Here is a 20,558-nt window from a genome sequence, read left to right on the forward strand (position 1 = left end):
TGTGTCCTGGCCATTTAAACAACCCTTACCTGGAGCTCTTACCTATTCAGCTTTTACTAGGGCCAAAATATCACAAATATCACAGTATAAAGCCCTGGCCATGAGCATCCAATTATAAGTAGCAATTTGGGGTTGAATACAAAGGCGTTTGTTTTGCTTTTTGTCAGAACCAAAACAGTTAAATTATGCTTTTGTTGGTTATAGATATGTCAGTGGTGATGGGTGGGAACTGAAATATTTTGTAAGTTTCCACTTACCCATCTTTTTTTTTAATGAGAGAACAATCTCTCCAGTTAGCGAAGGGATTCCTAGACTGTGGTCTGAGGACACATGATAAAGATGCCTTGCTGGATTTAAGCAGGTTTGGATCTGATCAATGCCAGGATGAAAAGCCACCTGGGATACAAATGAAAATAATAATAAATATACATTCCCCCCTGGTTGGTTAGGTGATCACTGAGGAACATTTCAGTAGCTGGTACCACAAACTAAATCTTCTTCTCATTCACAGGGCTCAAGAGGTGCAAAAGGAGCCAAGGTATGTATTGGGGTTTTTTTTGGGGGGGGGATGGATGCTACTTGGAAAGTTATGCTGGAGACAACAAACATTGTTTTTACATTTTTTGCATTTTTTTTTCTCCTTTCAGGGGGAGAAAGGCAGGCGTGGCATCGATGGTTTAGATGGCAAGAAGGTATGGTTAATATTTTCATGCACAGGGCACAATCTCTATGTTTTTCCTAACAAAGAAACGTATGTAAGTCAGAGCAAATGTGCATGAAAAATATTTGCAACAGGGCCTGAAAAGGCTCATTCCAAGAAAATCACCACTAAATGTGTAATGGTAAGAAGAACAGAGATGCAGAAGAAGCCAATGTGATGAGCATCCAAGCGCTTAGAGGGGAAATCACCAAATGCTTAAGCTGGAATGCTGGAATGAGCAACTCAGATCTTTTTAATGTTTAGTCGTTTAGTCGTGTCCGACTTTGTGACCCTATGGACCAGAGCACACCAGGCACTCCTGTCTTCCACTGCCTCCCGCAGTTTGGTCAGGCTCATGTTTGTAGCTTCGAGAACACTGTCCCACCATCTCGTCCTCTGCCGTCCCCTTCTCCTTGTGCCCTCCATCTTTCCCAACATCAAGGTCTTTTCCAGGGAGTCTTCTCTTCTCATGAGGTGGCCAAAGTATTGGAGCCTCAACCTCACAATCTGTCCTTCCAGTGAGCACTCAGGGCTGATTTCCTTAAGAATGGATACGTTTGATCTTCTTGCAGTCCATGGGACTCTCAAGAGTCTCCTCCAGCACCATAATTCAAAAGCATCAATTCTTCAGCGATCAGCCTTCTTGATGGTCCAGCTCTCACTTCCATACATCACTACTGGGGAAACCATGGCTTTAAAACCAGATCTTTTTAGGCTGCATTAAAGCTGTGTACACATTACCAACATAAAACAGGGCTGGCTTCTTATTTTTCTGGGTTCAGGCAGAAGCTGGTTTGTGGGGAAATGCATCAAAACACAGGATGGATTCAGGGTAGATATGGAGTCAGGTTAATGTCGTGGGCACAACACTTTGCAGACCAGGACTGGGAGTCCACTGTTTGCAGAGCAGGTGGGGCTGCCTAAGTCTGAAAAACTGTTTGCCATGTATCAAAGCCAGTTGCTTCCATTATTATTATTTTTAGAAAGCTCACTGATTTAGTTTCTTTGGGTAATTTCACTTTCTGTGAATGCTGTATAGTAGCCTGTTGCATGCTGCTGATCACAGGAAGAAGCAACAACAATGTCAGGTTATCAATCTGGACAACTTTTCTTTCCTTACAGGGTGAACAAGGATTTCATGGGTTACCAGGATGCAAAGGATCCCCAGGATTTGATGTACGTAGGTTCAACATATTAGATCCCCCTAGGTTGGTAGCAGCAGAGATCTGAGTCTCCAATAGTGGATGCAGGTTTTTAGATCGAGGGACATGTTTTATGTGTTTTTATCTTATGCTGGTCTACTGCAACTGAGAGAATGAGTATGTGCACCCTCTACTTCTGCAGTTGCCTTATTGCCTATCTAGCATGTTTTATTTATGTATGGAGGTGCTTTTACCTTATGCTAGTCTATGACCGTAATAAATATTTGGATTGGATTGGATATAGGTGCACTCCTAGAGTCAGTGTGAGCAGCAGAATCTCACAAGTGGAGGAGAAAGTGCAACATGGGAAATTTTGAAATGCAGTGCTGGGAGATTGAGGGAGGCTGTGGCAAGACACATACCAGAGTGGGACAGTTAGATCCCAGAGAAAAATCAGCCCCTACCCTTGATGAGGATCATGGCAATATGTTAACATATGTGATTTATCTTTGTTTCCCACATACACTGATTGCAACTTGGTTTCAAACAGGGCTTACAAGGACCTCCTGGGCCAAAAGGGGATCTAGGTCCTTATGGACCCAAAGGAAGAAAGGTGAATAATAATCTGTTTTCTTTGTTATGGCTTGGAGCAGTATAGCTATCAATTTAGGTCAGGGAACAGTTCTATGCTGAAAGTCAGGTAGTCAGGTGGAAATTGAACATGAACATTTCACCACACTTGCAGAACAACCCTTGGGGAAGAGGCCTAGTGAGTTGCACTGTTCCTGGATGTTGTTTTGCTAGGGCGACTTTGATTGCCTAAAACGATCATGCACCCTTTATCTGCTTTTGTGTGTGTGTGTGTGTGTGTGCGCGCGCGCAAAAGAAATGTGATCAACATCATGGTGTTGAAAAACAATTTTATTGCAGCAAAATTTATGTTGTATTGAGGCTTCAAGTTTTCCTAGCAACACCTTTTCAAGAATGCACTGGGGGAAAGTTCTGGGGCAAAACAAAAATGCTCAGACACAGGGCTTTTAAGCAGGGTAAGTGTGGCTAAGCTCAGAATCTAGGTTTCCCAGAATAGGAACTTGTGAACAGGACTAGCAGGAAATTCTCCCATCACCAGCTGATTACTGAACATTGGTTCCTTCCAGTTTGGGGGTCTACTGTGGTTCCTCTGAAAGTTCTTGAACTCTTGATCAAGGCTGGTGCCTGCACTCTGGGGCAGATCACAATTATGCACATGCTTACAGATTATAATTTAAAAACTGGACTATTGAATTTAAAATAGTGAGTCATATTTAGTTTCACAATTCTGTTTTGTGTCTGGGTTTATTTCCTTCAAGGGAGAGCCTGGGCTTAGTGGAAGACCAGGCAGGACAGGAAACTCTGGAAGTCCTGGAGATAAGGTAAGGTTAAAGACATGGCCTGTAGACGATCACTCAGTTCTTTTCCATACTGCAATGATGTCCTCAATGTCTCTGTTACCTACACACTCTCTTTGCAAGGAGTCAGTTAAGATGAAAAGGAGCTTGGTGTTCACCATGCTTAGTTTTCCCCACAAGTTCATGAAAGAAGAGCCATCTGGCAGTGAAACAACAATCCCTTTGCATTTGAGAAGATCTGTCTTTCTACCCAGCTCTGATATGTGTTCTAAACGTCTATGGAGTTAGCGCTGGGGTCAGTGTAGTCAGGTACCTGCTGGGACCCATGGCTCAGCTCAAGTATATTTCTGCCTGGGGCCCATTGGCTTCTGCTATTCCCTGTTGTTGCCCAAAGGTGACGGTGGGCCAGAGAGCAAGCAGGGGTAATGAGAAAGTGGAGAAGTTGCCTCGCTCTTCTCCCTACCTCTGAGATATTATGAAGATTGGGACCCTGCGCCCTAAAATGGTGGGCTGCGCGAGCAGCGAAGGCTGGGAGGGAGAGCAGCATTGACATCTGCCGCCTGCCCACTCAGTTGCTTGCAGAGGCCCAGAGAGAAAGGGGCAAGGGCCATCTTGCCTGAAAACCTTTAATTTGGCTTAAGTCACCTTACTGGCCAAAGTGGGGGCCCAGGGAGAGAGGATGAATTGTTCTCTCTAGTGGAGGCTATGCTTTTATCTTCATATCTCCCGGTATGCCCCACGGAGAGCCTCAAGGTCCATAAATAGCAACACCCTGGTGGTCCCTAGCCCTAAGGAAGTTAGATTGGCTTCAACCAGAGCCAGGGCCTTTTCAACACTGGCTCCGGACTGGTGGAACGCTCTGCCTCATGAGACCAGGGCCCTGCAGGATCTGATTTCTTTCCGCAGGGCCTGTAAGACAGAGTTGTTCCAGCTGGCCTTTGGCTTGGAGCCAATTTGATTCCCTCCCCCTCTTTCTTTCTTTTTTCTTTTCCTTTCTCCTCCTGCAAAGAGGTTTCAATATTTTAATGTTGTATTTTAATTTCGTTTTTAAGTTGTATTCATTCAATTTGTTTTTATTATTGCTTGTTAGCCGCCCTGAGCCTGGCCTTGGCTGGGGAAGGCAGGGTATAAATTACTATTATTATTATTATTATTATTATTATTATTATTATTATTATTATTATTATAACAAAATTCATTAACAGCCATTTTCCTTCAAGCTTTGGCTTCCAACCTGCTTTCATTTTTCATGATTCATCCATATGAAGAAACACCTGAAAGAACAAGACTGTGGAAGATTAGCAACTAAATAAAAGATACCCTCCCAATGCACCCCTTTTTCAAATTTTGTCTGTGTAAGCGAATATGTCAATTTTGAATGACAACCCCAAAGAAGACCATCTTGTTTTGGCAGATATATCCATTTGTGTTCTTGAGATCAACTCTTGTCATGTGGCGCACAGCTGGTGCCTGAGCTCCCAGTCACTTACTTTGGAATCCTTTCATTTTAATGTGCTTATTTCTTGTCTCGCATGTGTTTGTTTAGGGACCGCCTGGAGAGTCCGGAGCGCCTGGAGAGAAAGGAGAAATGGGAGATGAGGTAGACATGTAAAAATTCTCCATTGTCTAAATGACCAGATCGCTACACAGATTGGTTTCAACATTTCTTTCCTATTCTTATAGGGAAATCCTGGCCCAGATGGCCCCACGGGAGACAGGGTAAGGCTACTGTTTTCATTACAGGGGAAGTATGCCTGTTGGCTAGAGTAACCAACAATATGAGGACTCGAGGCACCAATTTTGAGTAATCCTCTGAAAACCCAACATAGCAGTAGTTGAGACATGGAGGGCTGATTAAAAGCCATGGGGATGACCTGGCACAGAATGCCGCGACCTGTGAAGTGCTGCAGCAAAGAACCTTCTTCAACTCCTGGCTCCAACCTTGTCACTGGGGGTTCTGGTGGCCTCAGTAGCTGGGAGTGCTTGTTTCCTACTCTGGCAGGTTTGCCAGCTGCAGTCCTTTTGGGTCAGGGATTACTTGACCACAGCACTCTGTGCTCTGGCAACGTCCAGACTGAACTATTGGAATATGCTCTGCACAGGGCTGCCCTTGAAGTTGCCACAAAGGCTTCAGCTGGTCCAAAATGCAGCAGAGACACTATTGGCTGGGGTTCCATTCAGAACTCACATAATCCCCATTCTAAAACAGCTGCATTGGCTACCAGTTTGTTTCTGGGCCCAGTTCAAGGTGTTGACATGAGTGTGAAAGCCCTCAGTGACCACCTTAGAGATTCTTTCAGGAGTTAAGGGACAGTCTTTGTAGTTTCTTATGGGTTTGGGGGTGGCAGAATGAGAGAAGGCATTTTCTGTAGCAGCACCTAAGCTGTGGAATTTCCTCCTCTCAAAGGTGAGTGTCGCATAGTTTTTGTCATGTCCTGAAGGCACACCTCTTTGACACCTGAGATACAACAGCAACAACAACAACAATGGCAAAACAATAATAAAGCAGAGGAAGCCCATTTTGAAAGCCTGATGGAATAAAAGAAAGCTTTGGCCTGCCACCAGAATGGTCAACAGAATGCACTCCCAGGGTAAAAGTGTGCAGTCCAGCGAAACCACATACAAGGTGCCACAACCAAGAATGCCTTCTTCCCTGTTGCTCTGGGCTGCCTGAGAAATTGAGCATGGCCATCAGAATTATCCTTTTATGAGGCTGATATATCCCTTAAGTCACAGCTGTCCCAGGAGATCTCCCCCTGACCCCAACATGTTCTCAACTACCTTCTCAATGGGCTCTTGAGGACAAGCTCTTATACTGCCTTCCCCACTCAGTTCTGCCAGATGAGAGAAAACCACAACACAGTCGCGTTGTCATGCAGCCATCAGATAACAAAACTGACTGCTCTGGCTGTCAGTCAAATTCATAGCTGAATCCAGTGTGCTACAATTTCCTCATCTCTGACATGTTCTTTATCACACAGGGTGCAAATGGAGAAAGAGGGCCGCTAGGGAACCCTGGTACCCGTGGACCAAGAGGAGAAAAGGTAAACAAGCAAATCCCGAAATAATATTTCAGTAGAGCTTGTTGTCTTTCCACTCACTGCCTTATTCAATCTCAAGCATGCACAGAAGCTGTCCAAGGTGTACCAGGCAGAGAGGTCTGCTATATGCTAGCTGGATTTGTTTTTGTCCTTAAATGGGGCCACTCGAAGTTCTGCGGCAGGCCCTGGCATTTTACCCTTGAAATGAGCAATGTCACAACGATCATGTGCCCTGTTCCTGCCTTATGGCCTGAAGCAAGTGCAGACAGCTTTAGCAGCCCTCAATTGCCAGTTCATAAGCTCTGGTCTCCAGCACTGACCTACCGCCTTCCCTCTCCTCCTGCCAGGGCTGCATCAGAGCAAGGTATGAAAAATGTGCATTTGTTCAGTGCAGGACTTCCTCAAGGGGCCTTGCATCCCTTCCAAGACTGTGCTTCCTACCATACGTGTCTTGCCCAAATAGCCGTAAAACAGCAGGTGGGGTCGAGAAGGGGGAGGGAGCCACTGGCCCGTGGATGCAGCGTGGCCCTCCAGGTCTCTCCGTTTGGCTGCAAGGCCTTTTTCAGGAAAGCACACCCTCCTGCCCCACGGCTGGCATCACACATGACGTCAGGTGTGGGGCAGGTAATGGCAGGGCTCCACAGGAACAACCCAGAGCTTACAGCTTCTGTGCTCTGCTCATCCATCAGCCAACGAGCAGGAGTCTGTCTAGTAGAAGAAAGGCACAAATATATCTTTAGAGCCGGCAAATGTAGTTGTCATTTGTGATATTCACAAGTTGCAGGAGGCATGAAGATGGCTACATAATGTAAAGATTCAAGCAAACCTTGTATGAGGTGTGGAATAAAGTGCAAAGCTGTAGAGTGGTTTGGGTCAAACATTGCTGAAGTGCTTGAACATCTAAAAAAAGCCTTTTCCTTTTGCTTCCTAAATTACCCATTTCTATTAAAACCTGTTTATGTACTGAATTTCTTACAGCTATGTTGGCTTGGAGGATCTGCATGACTCACGGGGGAGTTCCTGGATCGCATTCATATATTGGTGCTAAGCAAACCAAGAGCAGTGCAGTTGTAGAGGGGAGGGGAGAATGTTTCTTTTCAGGGAGAGGGTTCAGCTCCTCCATATGAACTGGGCGTACGTAGGAAAATATTTTATATGTCTGCCCCAAGCTGAATCACCCAACAGGCACATGAGCTGGACAACTTGTAGAGTTTATCTATCCAAAACCAACATGGGCAGTGGCGCAACTTCTGCCAGGGAGAACGGAAAACTGTTCTGATGCCACTGAGAAAAATTAGTGCTGTTAAATAAAAAAAAAAACTTCAGTAAGCATCGTGCATTTAAATCATAGGTTCCCCTTCATTTCATCTGCTCAAGACCTCCCGGGGGGGGGGGGGAGAGACACCTTGCATTCTACCATAATAAGCCTCAGGCATTGTCTTCTTCTCTTCCAGCTCACTTGGTCAGTCTGTAAGGTGTCTTTTGAAAACCTTATGGTGAAAATACATCTCTGTAACATTCAACTAACCCCACGGTCAACATTTTGAGCCTTAGCTCCTATTACATCAGTTCATCTGGCCCAATGTCAGCCAGAGCATGGGGTTGTTGTGGGGGGTTTTTTGGGGGGTTGCCCTGGGCTTTCCCACTGAAAATCCATTCTTTAAAGCTGAATCAGATCAAACATCAATTCAGGTTTTCCGCAGATTGGCACTTGTTCCAATTGAGCTTTAAAGAGGGTTTTCATCGGGAAAGCTCTGGAACAAAAAAAAAAAGGGATGTGTATGCTCCAACACAGAGCTTTAAATCATGGACCATGCCTGGGAAGAGTGGAGGAGAGGTAAGTGAGGCTAAGCCCTTAGACATCCTCCCAAGTAAGGGCTATAGAACGGCAGGCTTAAAGACCCACCTCCTTTCCTCTGTTAGGGTTGTGCGGTGCAAGAGCTTGTCTTGGACTCTGCCCATTGTGCATGCCTTCGTTTGAGTCGTGTGTCACTGTGTGTCTGGTGTGAAGAAACCTCCTGTCCTAACTGCAAACAGTTTGCTCTCTGCTGTCGTGCATAGTGGAAATGGAGCCCGTACAAACACACAAAGCCATAAATCAGCTTGATGTGCTGGGCAGGCACAGCAGGAGGAAAGTTCAAGTCTCATCTAAATTTCAGTTTCCTGTTTACATCTCGTGTTTTCACAAACAGCAGTTCAACTGTACTTTGTGAACCAGATGTGGATAGATGTGCCAGCAGAGTGCCTTAAATTAGGGCTCTTTGAAAGGGAGGAAAGAGGGGATCTCCCAAGGTTTAGGCGCTTTCACAAATGCTGATGTTCGGAATTCATTTGAGCCTCTTCCACAGACAGCAAGCGTTCAACAGCCACTCCTCTGCTTACCCCAGCTTCTCTAATTCCATATAAAATGTTGGACAAGTTGCTCGTTTCTGTTTGCCAGGCTTTCTCTCTGAAGGGCTGTCCTGAGGCATCAGTATTAAAGTGCTCTGAGCTTACCCCAACCATTATGACTTCTTGCAGGTGTGGAATGTGGTGTTCTAGACACTCCTATTTCCAAGCAGATTGACAGGAAAGTAGTTTTTCATTGCCATTAGATGCTTACTGTGTTGATTCAGTTACCTAAGAATGGATGTGGGCCTTGAGCCAGATTCATTAGCACAATGAAAAAGAGCACCTGTGCCCCCTCCAGCAGCTCTGTGGGGCAAAAACCAGGAAAGTCAAATACCCATCATACAGGTGTCATCACACACACATGTAAACATTTAAGTATAGTTGCTGCATCAGGTTTGGAGCTATAATCTGCAGGCAAAAGACCCAGGATGGGGCAGCAATACTGCTGAAGATCTAAATAAACAATATAAAATAATTGGTTCAGCATCACATTACAAAATACAGTTGTTTCTTGCTTGCAATGCACAGTTAACATGCCTTCCCTCAAGGTTGCACATCTGTTGTAGGCATATCACATTTTTCAAGTACTCACACAACAGCATATTTTCCATAGGAAAAATGTGGTTCTTCTGTAGTACTAGAGCTGGAATTAGGGTAGTAGACATTCTTAGAAGGCAAGGCTGCTCCCATCCTGGAGGGAAGCAGAACAGAACTTGGTCCCTCCTGCCATTTTGTCTTTTGTGCCTCTCTGGAAGCCTCTTCAGATCAGTCTAGTCTGGTACCTCTCCCCTGCCTGCCTGCCTGCTTGCTTGCCTGCCCTCTCCTCTCTGCCTGTCAGAGGAAGGGAAAAAAGGTTCTTCCTCAGAGTGAGGCATTCTCGGTGAGGTGGTCTAGGCAAGGGCCTGCCAGTCTCTTTTGTTAATTCCTTAAGTTTAGACAATGCCTAGCCATCCTGGAAAAGCAGCCATGATACAGGAACTCTCCCACGGTGGCTTTCTGTGAGGAAAGACTCCACTTCCCTTCCTCAGTGAGGCAGAGAAAGGGACAAGGCACAGCGCTGCCGTGTTACCAACAGCAAAAACAATAAAAATAAGAGAAGCAGGAGAAGAGGCAGCAGTGGGAGGGGCAGTTGTTTTCTTACCTTCAAGTGGCACCAGATCTGACACTATCCCTGAGAGGTAGCTCAGACTGAGGGAGAAGGTCTGGCCCACCCAGTGAGCTTTGTGACTGGGCTGAAACTGGGCCTGGGTTTCTCTAGTGCTGCCCTTAACTATTGCAAGACGTTGAAAATATACTCTTATGGATGTGATAGGGCAAGGGCAAAAAGCAACCAAATGTTTAGGTGTTGTCTTGTGTTTGTGCAGGGAAATGTACATTCTGAACTGGTACTTCTGTCAGGGTCACTTATTTCTCCTTTTAAGACCAAGAATCGGATTATGTGAGAGCAGCTTCTCCAGCTTTGCAGAGAACTGGCTGCTGATATCTCTGGCTCCCAATGCACAAGGCAGAAGCTGCGGCATTTCCTGATTTTTCAGTGCAGCCAAATACTCCGCTCATGTCGAGGTTTGGCACCACTGAGAAGGAAGAAGGACTGCCATGTGCTTTTTGGGATGGGCCGCTGCTCTAATGTATTCATTTCGTCAAACAAAGAAAAAACTGTCCTCTAAAAGTACCCGAAGGAGTCTGGCCCTCCATTGCAGGGGCCATCAGAAGTGGAGGACTCAGCCCCAGGCACACAGCCTTCTCATTATGGGTGTAGCCCCACTCCTGCTCCATTGCCATAGATGCCTCAGGGCTGCTTTCCTCTTGGAAAGTGGGCTGGCAAGTGACTTTCTCTCCACGAGTGATTTCTCAGCTGTGGGGCTGCAAGAAGCCATTCTGCTTCCCATCAGAACCCCAAGTTCTTTTAATTAATACAAATCAGCTCAGCAAGGCCACCAGGGAGCTGTTGGTAAATGCCTGTTGCCAGTCAGTTTCCACGTATGCCACTATCCTGGCTTCTTGTCCTTCTCTTGTGTAACAATCCCATAGGTATTTGCACAACAATATCTTGGCAGCCTGCAGAAAGTAAGCGCTGCACAGGGAGAATTTGAAATGTGGGATGAATTGTCCAGACCATTTTTTAAGCAAGAGTGTAGCCTTGGTTGGGCTATGAGCAGAGTCATTCATAGTGAACTTCTGCTGATAAAGGACTGAGAAGAGGAGGGCCAAAGTGGGTGGGATTTTGGCTGTGGGCAAAGGGCCAGCCTGATCCATGGATGCCCTGCCATGTACAAACCCTTCCCATGCAAGCGGACACGGGACTCATCCACACTGCCGCTTGAGCATGGGCCCAAGCAGTTTTCCTTGTGCCCCACCACTTTCCCTGGGAAAACCCTCTGTTTACTGCTGAATTGGAAGAAACTTCCGTCCACAAAAAACCTGAATAATGTTTGTTCTGATTCAGCAGCAAACAGAGGGTTTTCCCGGGGGGAGCAGTGGGGCAAATGGAAGTGTGGATGAGCCCCCATTTGCATGCAGAATTTGCACACCTGCTCAGTTGCTGCTGTGCTGACTCAGCATTCAAACAGACCAGTCACTCATATGGCTCACGTGGAATACTTACATGGGCAAGTCATTTATCCTCCTTGCCTTATCCTCATGTTTCTTTTGGCCCATTTGAAACTACTGGACTTACTTCTCAGGAATCATGTTTAAATCATGAGTTCTCAGGTCTTCTGGAAACCGTTCTCTTGGATTATGGTAATGACAATCCCATATTCATGTCAAAACTCAAATGGCTGATGTGAACGTGAGCAAGCTGTGAACAAAACCATTCTATCTGTTGCTGATCCACATGTCACAAACTCCTCTGGAGCACAACACCCCCCGAAAAGAGGGGGAAAACCTGTCATTTTAAAAAAAGTGTTACTGCTCTATGTGTCCAGCACTATGATGCCAAGAGATTATTTTTGTCATCCTACAACACCCCCTCCAAATGTGTCCATTTTGTTGAAAAAAGTTTTAGCATTAAAAAAGTATTTTACTGAGCACTCCTGCACGTCTCCTGCTGTGATGCCAAAGGGTTTTTGTGACTCACATGTGCCCTTTTTAAAAAATTAGACTTCAGTCCCACCTTCTTAGATGGCTGTCATTCACTGTGGTCAATGTGGGCTAACCAGGTTAGTCATCGCTGCTCTAGAAATTTTCTGCTTGATATGGGTTGGTCTCATCTCTGCTGATTACAGGGGAAATTAGATATGGAGAAGACCACCTTATTCCTGTAATTGTCATGTTTGCTTGCTCTTCCATTCTGCAAAGTATTTTTGTTGATGCCTTTTCAATTTCTTCTTGTTTTTAGGGTGAACCAGGGCCACAGGGTGACCAAGGACGAGAAGGACCTTTTGGACCGCCTGGAGAGCCAGTAAGCCATTGTCCACCCACTTGATAGTCCATATCTGTTGTATGGGCAGAGGCAAAAGGCAAGCTACTGCATGTGAGGGAACAAGAGATCAGCTCAGGAACCCAGCCAGGTCTACAGAAGCTAGAGATAGCTCTTAGACTCTTTTCCACACCCCTTGTCTGGTCTGCATGTTACCTCTGACCCACAGTGAAAGCTGGAAATTGCCATGTGTTGGTTGAGAAAATTTCAACAAAATGAATTTTTGGCAGGGAACCATGTAATGAAGTAACAGTGCTAAAATTAATGAAAATAGACCAATAAGCATCAAGCGTCAAGACAAATCAGGCAAGGGATGGGGAACTTGTCGCTCTCCAGAAGTTGCTGGAGGTGAACAACGGGAGGGCCACAGTTTCCCAGTCCTTGAAATAAGACTTGGTCCTTTCACTTTGGGCTCTTTAGCACTCAATCGGCACAAACAACAATTCTGGTTTTCCCCAGGTTGCCATTTCTTCCAATCTGTTGCTAAAGAGCAGGTTTTCCCTTGGAAAAGGAGTGGGGCAAAGGGAAAACTACTTGGACCCGTGCCTAGAAAGTGTGGATCTTGTGGGAAACCACTCAGATGTGTGATTTCTAGGCACAGGAGAAGCAGAAGTGTGGAAGAACCCTTGGTGAATGAGAAAACCTTGGCTGCATCCTGAATATCTTGAAACTCATAGTATAGGGTTGTGCAGATGCTATTAATGACACAACCAGTTTGGTCTTAATGATGTTTTATTACATTTTCATTTTTTTACCCTTCCTAGTTGCCCAAGTGTACCGCGGGGGGTAGCGTATCCTTCCTCAGGTTCCAGGAATTTTCGTCCTGTTTTTCGAGAAAGGATTCTTTGCTCTGGTCTGTTTGCCAAAATGCATCCCATCCAGTCTGTTGTGAAGTACCAGCAATAGTATTGAGTGTAGTTGAAATTAAATGCAGGTGTTCTCTGTCAGAAGGAACAATTAAAAACAGCCTGCTAGAAGAAAAGCTGGCATAAGTCCCACCCTGGAGATGAGAGCCTTCCCCAAATCCGTTGGCCCACACTGGTTGGTGCAGGAGCTGTCCGCCTGCACTGTGCAGCACAGAAAGCAGCTCAGAAGTTGGTGTTGATGCATTCTTCAAAATGGGGGAGGGCAGCTGCACAGCTACCCAAGGGATGTTACGCCACAATTATTTGATCTGACCATAGTAAGATATGTACATTTTAAGATGTTTAAGATACATACATGGACAGGGTGATGTAGGCACTTGAATTTGTGACTAAAAGGACAAATAAATCATCATTTGAACTGACGTGAACATCATAAAAATCTGAAGCCTGCCTTTTAGGAAAGAAGGAGGACTGGCTACAAGTTTTGGGGAAATGCAGGGGCTGGGGAATAGACCAACTGATTCTGTCTTGTTCCCTCCTCTTTCCTGGCAAAACCAGAGTGGAGGCTGGACGGGGTAACCTTTGAGGTATTCCAGCCCTACAATTCCACGATCCTACTAGTGCTTTGCTTTTGTGCAGTTACAGTGAATTTCTGGTTCTTCAGTCTACAGCACAGGAATGTTGACACTGCTTAATTCCAGCACCCACCTCCAAATAAAAAATGGTCCTTATTCCCTTCCAGGGCACATTTGTTAACAATATGTACCCTTCGCTCATTTTCCCCTCCCCAAGACAGATGTTGCCTTTCATCTAGTTCCTATGACAGCTTTGGCCGTTCTTTTCGAGGGGGAGAGAAAAGTCAAATTCTTACACCTTCTGCCAGGAAATGCTGTCTCATGCTGTCCATGCCTTCTAACCCCATTCTATGACACAAAGAAATTGGACTGTGTGACATTTTCCAGTTGCTTCATATTAGTTATTCTTGTGCACGTTGATCTAGAAAATAGTTCAGCATTACTGCCCTGGGCTCCTTTGGGAAGAAGGTGGAATATAAAGTGAGTGAGTGAGTGAGTGAGTGAGTGAGTGAGTGAGTGAACAAACGAACGAACAAACAAACAAACAAACAAACAAACAAACAAATGCATTCAGGTTACACAGGTCAGCCTGTGAATAAAGCATCAGTAGCCCAAGCCATGGCTACTCAGGAATGTGTCCGGTTGGATTTGCTCTCTTATATTGCATCTGAGTGCAACTCGGAACTGCTAGATCCAGATTGGCCCATCAAGTCATTCACATTTCAGTTCTGCCAATCCATCATGAAATCATATAGCCGATATGCCAAAGGGATTCACCAGGAGGTCATTGAGGGAGTTTGGAGCTGAGGCTTTTGCTCTTTGCACAACTTTATGCTGACCACATGTTTTGAAGGGTGAAGCCATTGAGATGTCTTCTCATTTTTCTAGGGTGAAGCAGGCCCAGCTGGTCCTAAAGGGTACAGAGGAGATGAAGGCCCTTCTGGACCGGAGGTTAGTATATTCTAATGTCCATGATTAGGGGAACTATTCCTTGCCTCAAGAGCTTAAAATGCCACACACTTCATAGACAGCAATGTTGCAGAATGCTGTGCTGCAGACGTCTCCTGGGGCTCAGAGAGCATCGTGTGTTTTCATGACATACAGAGTTATACATCAAAGGCTACTTAGAAGACATGGGATCTAGTAGGGCTTCTGCCCCTGCTTGCTCCTCTGGGGAACCCCCACTTACAGCCCTGGCCAACCCCTCCCAGCCCCAATAGTTAGGACTTCAAAGTGAACCACTTCGAAGGGCTTTCAAAGGGCTTTCAAACTGCCATTTGTAAACATCCTTTTCAATGGAAATTGATCAGTTAAAAAAAATAATGTTGCCATTTGCAGTATCTCAGCAACTCATTTGCAAATACAGCCCCATCTGGAAAGCCCATAGAGTCCTATAGAACGTTAAAGGCAAACTATGTATTTATTTAGTATTTAAGGCACCAGAGGATGATTCAGATTTAAGGCACCAGAGGATGATGTTTGTGTCTCAACAAGTGCTGTCCGTATGGCAATGACTTAGATGCTTTCCCCTATGTGCTTTATAGGGTCCTAAAGGACTGCCTGGCCCACCTGGATTACCTGGAGAAACTGGCTTGATGGGTGACAGGGTGAGTGTCCTAAAGGAAGCGTGCAAAATGTGAGAGGTCTCACCGAGCTGGACCAGGAGGACTCTGCGCAGTCCTCTTCCTCCCAGCTCCTTGGGAAGCAACTTCACCAGACCTGAGAAGCAAATGGTGGCGGGGGAGAGGGGAACAGAGCAAACCAGGTACTCACTGGAGTGTCTGAGGAGAAAATGGGGGAGGGGAGGAGAAATCCATCCGCATCTGAGAGCGGCTGCTGTGCTTCGCTTACTTCTCCCTCAGGCTCCCTCCATGTCCCCTTCGCTCCCTCGCCCACCTGCCGGATGCAGCGCTGCTGAGGAGAAAAAGGAAAGCAGGGCTTCCCCAGCCCTGTTCTCATTGCTGCCTCACTCGTGAACCTGCAAGAAACCAGGGCTGCTGTGTCCAGTCACCAGTCACAGGCTCCAGAACAACTGTCAGCCCCACCTCTTTCCTCTTGGGTTCCCCCCACACACACACCTCTGTTTCTCTTGCCAGCCACCCTCCCTTCATCCCGCTCTTTCTAGCCATGCCCACAATGGCCTTCAGGTGGGAACCAGCACCCTTTTTTCTAGGGGAAAAAAGCACTGCCTGTAACATAAAGTTCTCTGGTGGCTAACAATGAGTTGATCCTATGGAGCTTGCCAGCTTAAGGACTGCCAGACTAAGGACATACAAGGTTCATAAACTAAACTTTGACGTCTCCTCTTGGTTTTGGAACTTCCTCTTAGGGAGAAGATGGCCGAGCAGGAAATGGCACAGATGGTTTCCCCGGTTTCCCGGTGAGTTTCACTCCAGAAGGCCAAAGTTTAAGAAAGAATTCAGACAAAGCTTATTACCACTTGCATTCTTTTTTGTTTAACTTCCTATTTTCCTTCTCTTCCAAAGGGATATCCTGGCAACAGGGGTGATCCTGGGGCTAATGTAAGTCTCTGTCTCTCCTTTCTTTACTCTTGGTACTCAAGCATGCCATATCTCCTCCCCAGTCCCTGCACACACAGGTTGAAAGTATCATGCATCAAAATCATATGCTGGTATATTTGTTAATATACAGTACAGTAATATACAGAACAGTAACGTGGAACAGCTTTAGAGCTGATACTTGTAGTTTTTTTAAAAGATAAACAAGATCTTTTGGAGATTTTCAGGTAACACCATTATTTGGAGAGAAAAGTGTGATGGTGAATTATTGTACTAGTCTGTTGGTAAAAGCAACTTAACTGGAAAACAGGATGCAAGCAGACTTCTCCAAGTTTAGGCTACAAGAACTTTTCATAAATTTCTTCTCTGACTCAGATCAAAACATTGCTGGCTGCCATCCTATGTCACTACCAGCCCTTTCAGCCCCTGCCAGCAGTCCATACCCAACACAGTGCCCTCTTCCCTTCCCACAAGTGGGAACTGTTGCTCTCAGGAGGACTACATATCCCATGGTCCCTGGCGCTTTGTGCCCCAGTGCTCTGCTAATCAATATAGAAGAGAGGAAGGGGGAAATCTATTCCTTTACATCCATCCTTGTTGCTTCCACCATCACTTGTCAGAAAAGGGATGAGATAATTGGTGGGTGGATGGCAGGGATGAGCAGGCATTCTTCTGAGCCCTTGGATTGGTTCAGAAGGATAATATGAATTGTGTTCATATTTTCACCGCAAGAAATTCTGTTGTTCCCAATTTAATCCAAAGCAAATTTGAGAGAGCTTGCCCTTTGTACTGAAAAGCCTTTCCTTGGCTAAGCATCTTACTGCAAATTGTAAACAGTACACTAATAATTGTTTGCCTAATGTTTCTAATAAGCATATGAGAGGTTTTGCCCACATTCTACCCAGAATTGCCTTGCAGTGCAGTGGAGGCAGATGATTGCCCTGAATGTAGCTTAGTAAGAAAAGGTCTAAGTCCAACAGATGGAATATATCTGAATGCCTTCTGGTGATCTCTTGCCTGCAATCAAGCATGTTGACAAGAAGCAGAGAGCGCTGTGTCTGCTGCAGTCTATGGACTATGCCTCTTTCCATGGTTAACTGCAGGAGCTGAGTGCCACGTGGTTTGTATACTTCTGCCCAATGGCCTTATCTCTTCCCTTTTCAGGGTACCAAAGGCTATCCCGGTCCCAAAGGCGATGAAGGAGAGATCGGAGACCCAGGACTGGAAGTAAGTAAAAGAACGAGATAGATTATTCTCTTATGCAATATAATCCATGAGTTTTATTTCCCACCATACATCTTTATTTGAAATATATGATAAAGTATTCAGCAATATGGGACGCAGGTGGCGCTGTGGGTTAAAGCCTCAGCGCCTAGGACTTGCCGATCGAAAGGTCGGCGGTTCGAATCCCTGTGGCGGGGTGCGCTCCCGCTGCTCGGTCCCAGCGCCTGCCAACCTAGCAGTTCGAAAGCACCTCCGGGTGCAAGTAGATAAATAGGGACCGCTTACCAGCGGGAAGGTAAACGGCGTTTCCGTGTGCGGCTCTGGCTCGCCAGATGCAGCTTTGTCACGCTGGCCACGTGACCCAGAAGTGTCTCCGGACAGCGCTGGCCCCTGGCCTCTTAAGTGAGATGGGCGCACAACCCCAGAGTCTGTCAAGACTGGCCCGTACGGGCAGGGGTACCTTTACCTTTACTATTCAGCAATATTATTCAATACTTTAACACCCATCCATTATACTATTCAAAGATATGTGGAGGGAGTAATAGAAAACTTGTCTGGACAGATAGGGAAGTGAGAGTGTGTATTTGGAAAGAATTGAGTTGCCTTGGTCATGGGAGACAGGCAGAACAGGAGAAGAAAATGTGGAGACCAAATTTCTGTTCCCTTTTAGACACAACAAAATAACTCCTATTTACCAAGATAGACAGGCTCATGACAGAGATGGTGTGTGATGGGCAGGTACACTGAATTTAACTACCAAAGACTGGAGCATTTGTTTGGGGGTTTTGAATTTAGAAAAAAATATGACGAAGGAGGAAATGATAGAAGTTTATAAACTTATGAGCAGTAGGGAGTGAGTGGATAAAGGAGATTCTTCTCCCACTTTCATAACATTAAATCTCGGGATCACTCAATTAATCTTCGTTTTGCATGGGAGTTCCATTCTGAACCCCTGCATGAGTCAGTGGAGCACATGTAAGCCTGCTCTGCCCTGTTCCACCCCTGCCCCATTCCGCCCCTTTCCATGTTGTCTTTATGACATTTTGGGGCTAATTTCTATGCTGTGCACTGGATCGTGATTGCATGTCATGCAGACATGCCTGAATCAGTTGTTGCCTGTACATAAAAGGCAGTGCCGTGTTGTGGCTCTTGCACCTTCCATACCTGGGGGGAAAGTGACATGCAACCCACTCCTTAGATAGGAAGTGATCTCACATATGCTAATCGACCAGTTTGATTGCTCAGTTGTCATAGTAAGAAAGTTGAGCAAAGGCAGCCCAGCAGTCCTTCTCTGACTTGAATGTCTTCTTTAACACAGAAAAGAGTGTAAACATCCCCTTAGGAAACAGGTGTCTTTTTCTTACAGAGCAATGCAACTGGGACCCGAGGCATGAAAGGAGCCAAAGGTTACAGAGGACCAGAAGGGCCCCCAGTGAGTAATAAAGTTCCCACTAACTATGGATTATGAAGGAATGGGCCTTTGGGGAGCTACTTGGGATATATTGTGATAGAGTAATACAATAACTGACTAGCTAGTAGTCTTTTATCAAAATGCCTCAGGTAACAAATTGCACCTGAGCCAAGGCCCGGTGCTCTTACGAGGATAGCAACAAGAATATCTTCACAACTCTCAAGAAGAAGAAATATCAACCGCAACATTCAAAGGCATTTTCATTGGCAGAGATTCTAATCCTCATAGCCAGATGGCTATGAGTACAAGTGGGGAGGTGTATAATTTGGATTATGAGTAATTAAAAGAACTACAGTGGAGGTCCCTTGGTTTTAATGTTTGGTGAGGGGTGTTTGGTTAGGAGGGTTTCCTGTTTTTGAGGGGTGTTGCCAGTTTATTTCTTTGTCTGTGTTGGGGGATCCCTGTGGTAGCAACTTGCACCATTTGTTCTGGGATTCAAGCTCATCTCATCACTCTCTAAGGCACCACAGGACTCTGCCATTTTTGTAACAACTGTCTGACATAGCTTTCTCTCTGGAATTTGTCTGATGCAACTAAGTCTTCTCCTGGCACTTGTACAATGTGTTGTTTTCCAGGGACCAGCAGGACCCAGAGGCCCTCCAGGACCAGATGTGAGTAAAACTGGCCTAACATGACACTTGGGTCCTTCTCTTAGTGAAGGGTTGAGTGATTATGGAGGGAGGTGTTCAGCAAAGCAAAGCAGAGTAGAGATGCACTCTGGCTTGTCCTAACAAAGCTCAGTCCCTGAGTCAGTGACTTTCCCTTCTTAGCTTTCAGTAGTATTTCTAGCTATCTTTCTTTCCTTTTGACGATCTGACTTTAAAGTGAAGAAAACAGAGGTGACTTCCTTTTGACGATCTGACTTTAAAGTGAAGAAAACAGAGGTGACTTCCTTACAGCCTTGCATTTTCTTTCTCTGGTAGGCACCCCAGATACAGCCTTTGCCCCTCCTTGTTCCTTACGCCAGTTCTGAGATTTATACCCGCATTGGGGAGGCTCCCACAACCCATAGACTAACTTGGTTTTAAGCTCATTGTCTGTACAGTACTGTAGTCAGCTAAGAGGGGACAACTTCAGAATGGCAGATCAAATGGCCATCTTTTCAAGGAAGCAAGGAATAAACACCCATTCACAATATTAACTAGAATTCATTGTTTGGCCTGAAATCAAGACTAAAGTGACAGTGTTGTTTCCACCAATGGAAACTTCCCTCTTTGCTTCCTGCTTATTAGATAATGCTCCACAAACGCAGCCTGCCCTCTCAGAAAAACATCTAACACTTCACATGCTGCCTGGTGAATTGATTGCTAAATGTGACAGGGCTACAGTATTTTCTTGGGCTATAACAGCAATGAAGGACCCAGCTAAAGGGGAGTGAAGAATGAATCTTAATTTCCAAGACCTGGGTGACACCAATGTTTCTTCGTTTGTTTTCAGGAATGTGAAATTTTGGATATCATCATGAAAATGTGCTGTAAGTATTCTGACTCCTATTGTTGCAGAATTAGCAGCTGTATCATTACCAGTGACCAAGTCAGAATAAGAAGCAATAGGTTGTTGACTTTAACCAAGCTTCACACCATCACATTGATTCTGGGCTCCAAGTCTTCATGTTTCTAAATGGATTCAGGCTCAATGTTACAGAACCAGGGAGCCAGCTTGGCTCTAGTCAACAGAGGTCATTGCCCAGAGTCATCTATCATGCAGCAAGGGCCCATTATCAATTCCCACCCCCCAATCAGGTCCCAAGGGCCAGTCTATTGGGGGTTTTTTTGACCAATAACAAGCTTTGTATCCTATCTTCCTCTAATTCAATTTTT

The 20,558-nt window shown here is 45.5% G+C and overlaps 1 protein-coding gene across 1 annotated transcript in view; it reads left to right on the forward strand.

Moving 5' to 3' along the window:
* The window catches only part of COL6A1 (collagen type VI alpha 1 chain), a 47,286-nt gene that overhangs the window by 17,942 nt on the left and 8,786 nt on the right, over positions 1 to 20,558 (forward strand). Inside the window, exons 12-28 of the mRNA XM_081899531.1 lie at positions 512 to 538; positions 648 to 692; positions 1,823 to 1,876; positions 2,393 to 2,455; positions 3,192 to 3,254; positions 4,777 to 4,830; positions 4,914 to 4,949; positions 6,212 to 6,274; positions 12,003 to 12,065; positions 14,413 to 14,475; positions 15,069 to 15,131; positions 15,854 to 15,904; positions 16,011 to 16,046; positions 17,208 to 17,270; positions 18,634 to 18,699; positions 19,314 to 19,349; positions 20,176 to 20,212. Of these exons, the coding sequence (XP_081755657.1) occupies positions 512 to 538; positions 648 to 692; positions 1,823 to 1,876; positions 2,393 to 2,455; positions 3,192 to 3,254; positions 4,777 to 4,830; positions 4,914 to 4,949; positions 6,212 to 6,274; positions 12,003 to 12,065; positions 14,413 to 14,475; positions 15,069 to 15,131; positions 15,854 to 15,904; positions 16,011 to 16,046; positions 17,208 to 17,270; positions 18,634 to 18,699; positions 19,314 to 19,349; positions 20,176 to 20,212 (883 nt within the window). The remainder of the gene's footprint in view (positions 1 to 511; positions 539 to 647; positions 693 to 1,822; positions 1,877 to 2,392; positions 2,456 to 3,191; positions 3,255 to 4,776; positions 4,831 to 4,913; positions 4,950 to 6,211; positions 6,275 to 12,002; positions 12,066 to 14,412; positions 14,476 to 15,068; positions 15,132 to 15,853; positions 15,905 to 16,010; positions 16,047 to 17,207; positions 17,271 to 18,633; positions 18,700 to 19,313; positions 19,350 to 20,175; positions 20,213 to 20,558) is intronic.

Source organism: Podarcis melisellensis (genome assembly GCF_964234715.1).
Source record: "Podarcis melisellensis genome assembly, chromosome: 1".
In the NCBI taxonomy this organism is placed as follows: domain Eukaryota; kingdom Metazoa; phylum Chordata; class Lepidosauria; order Squamata; family Lacertidae; genus Podarcis; species Podarcis melisellensis.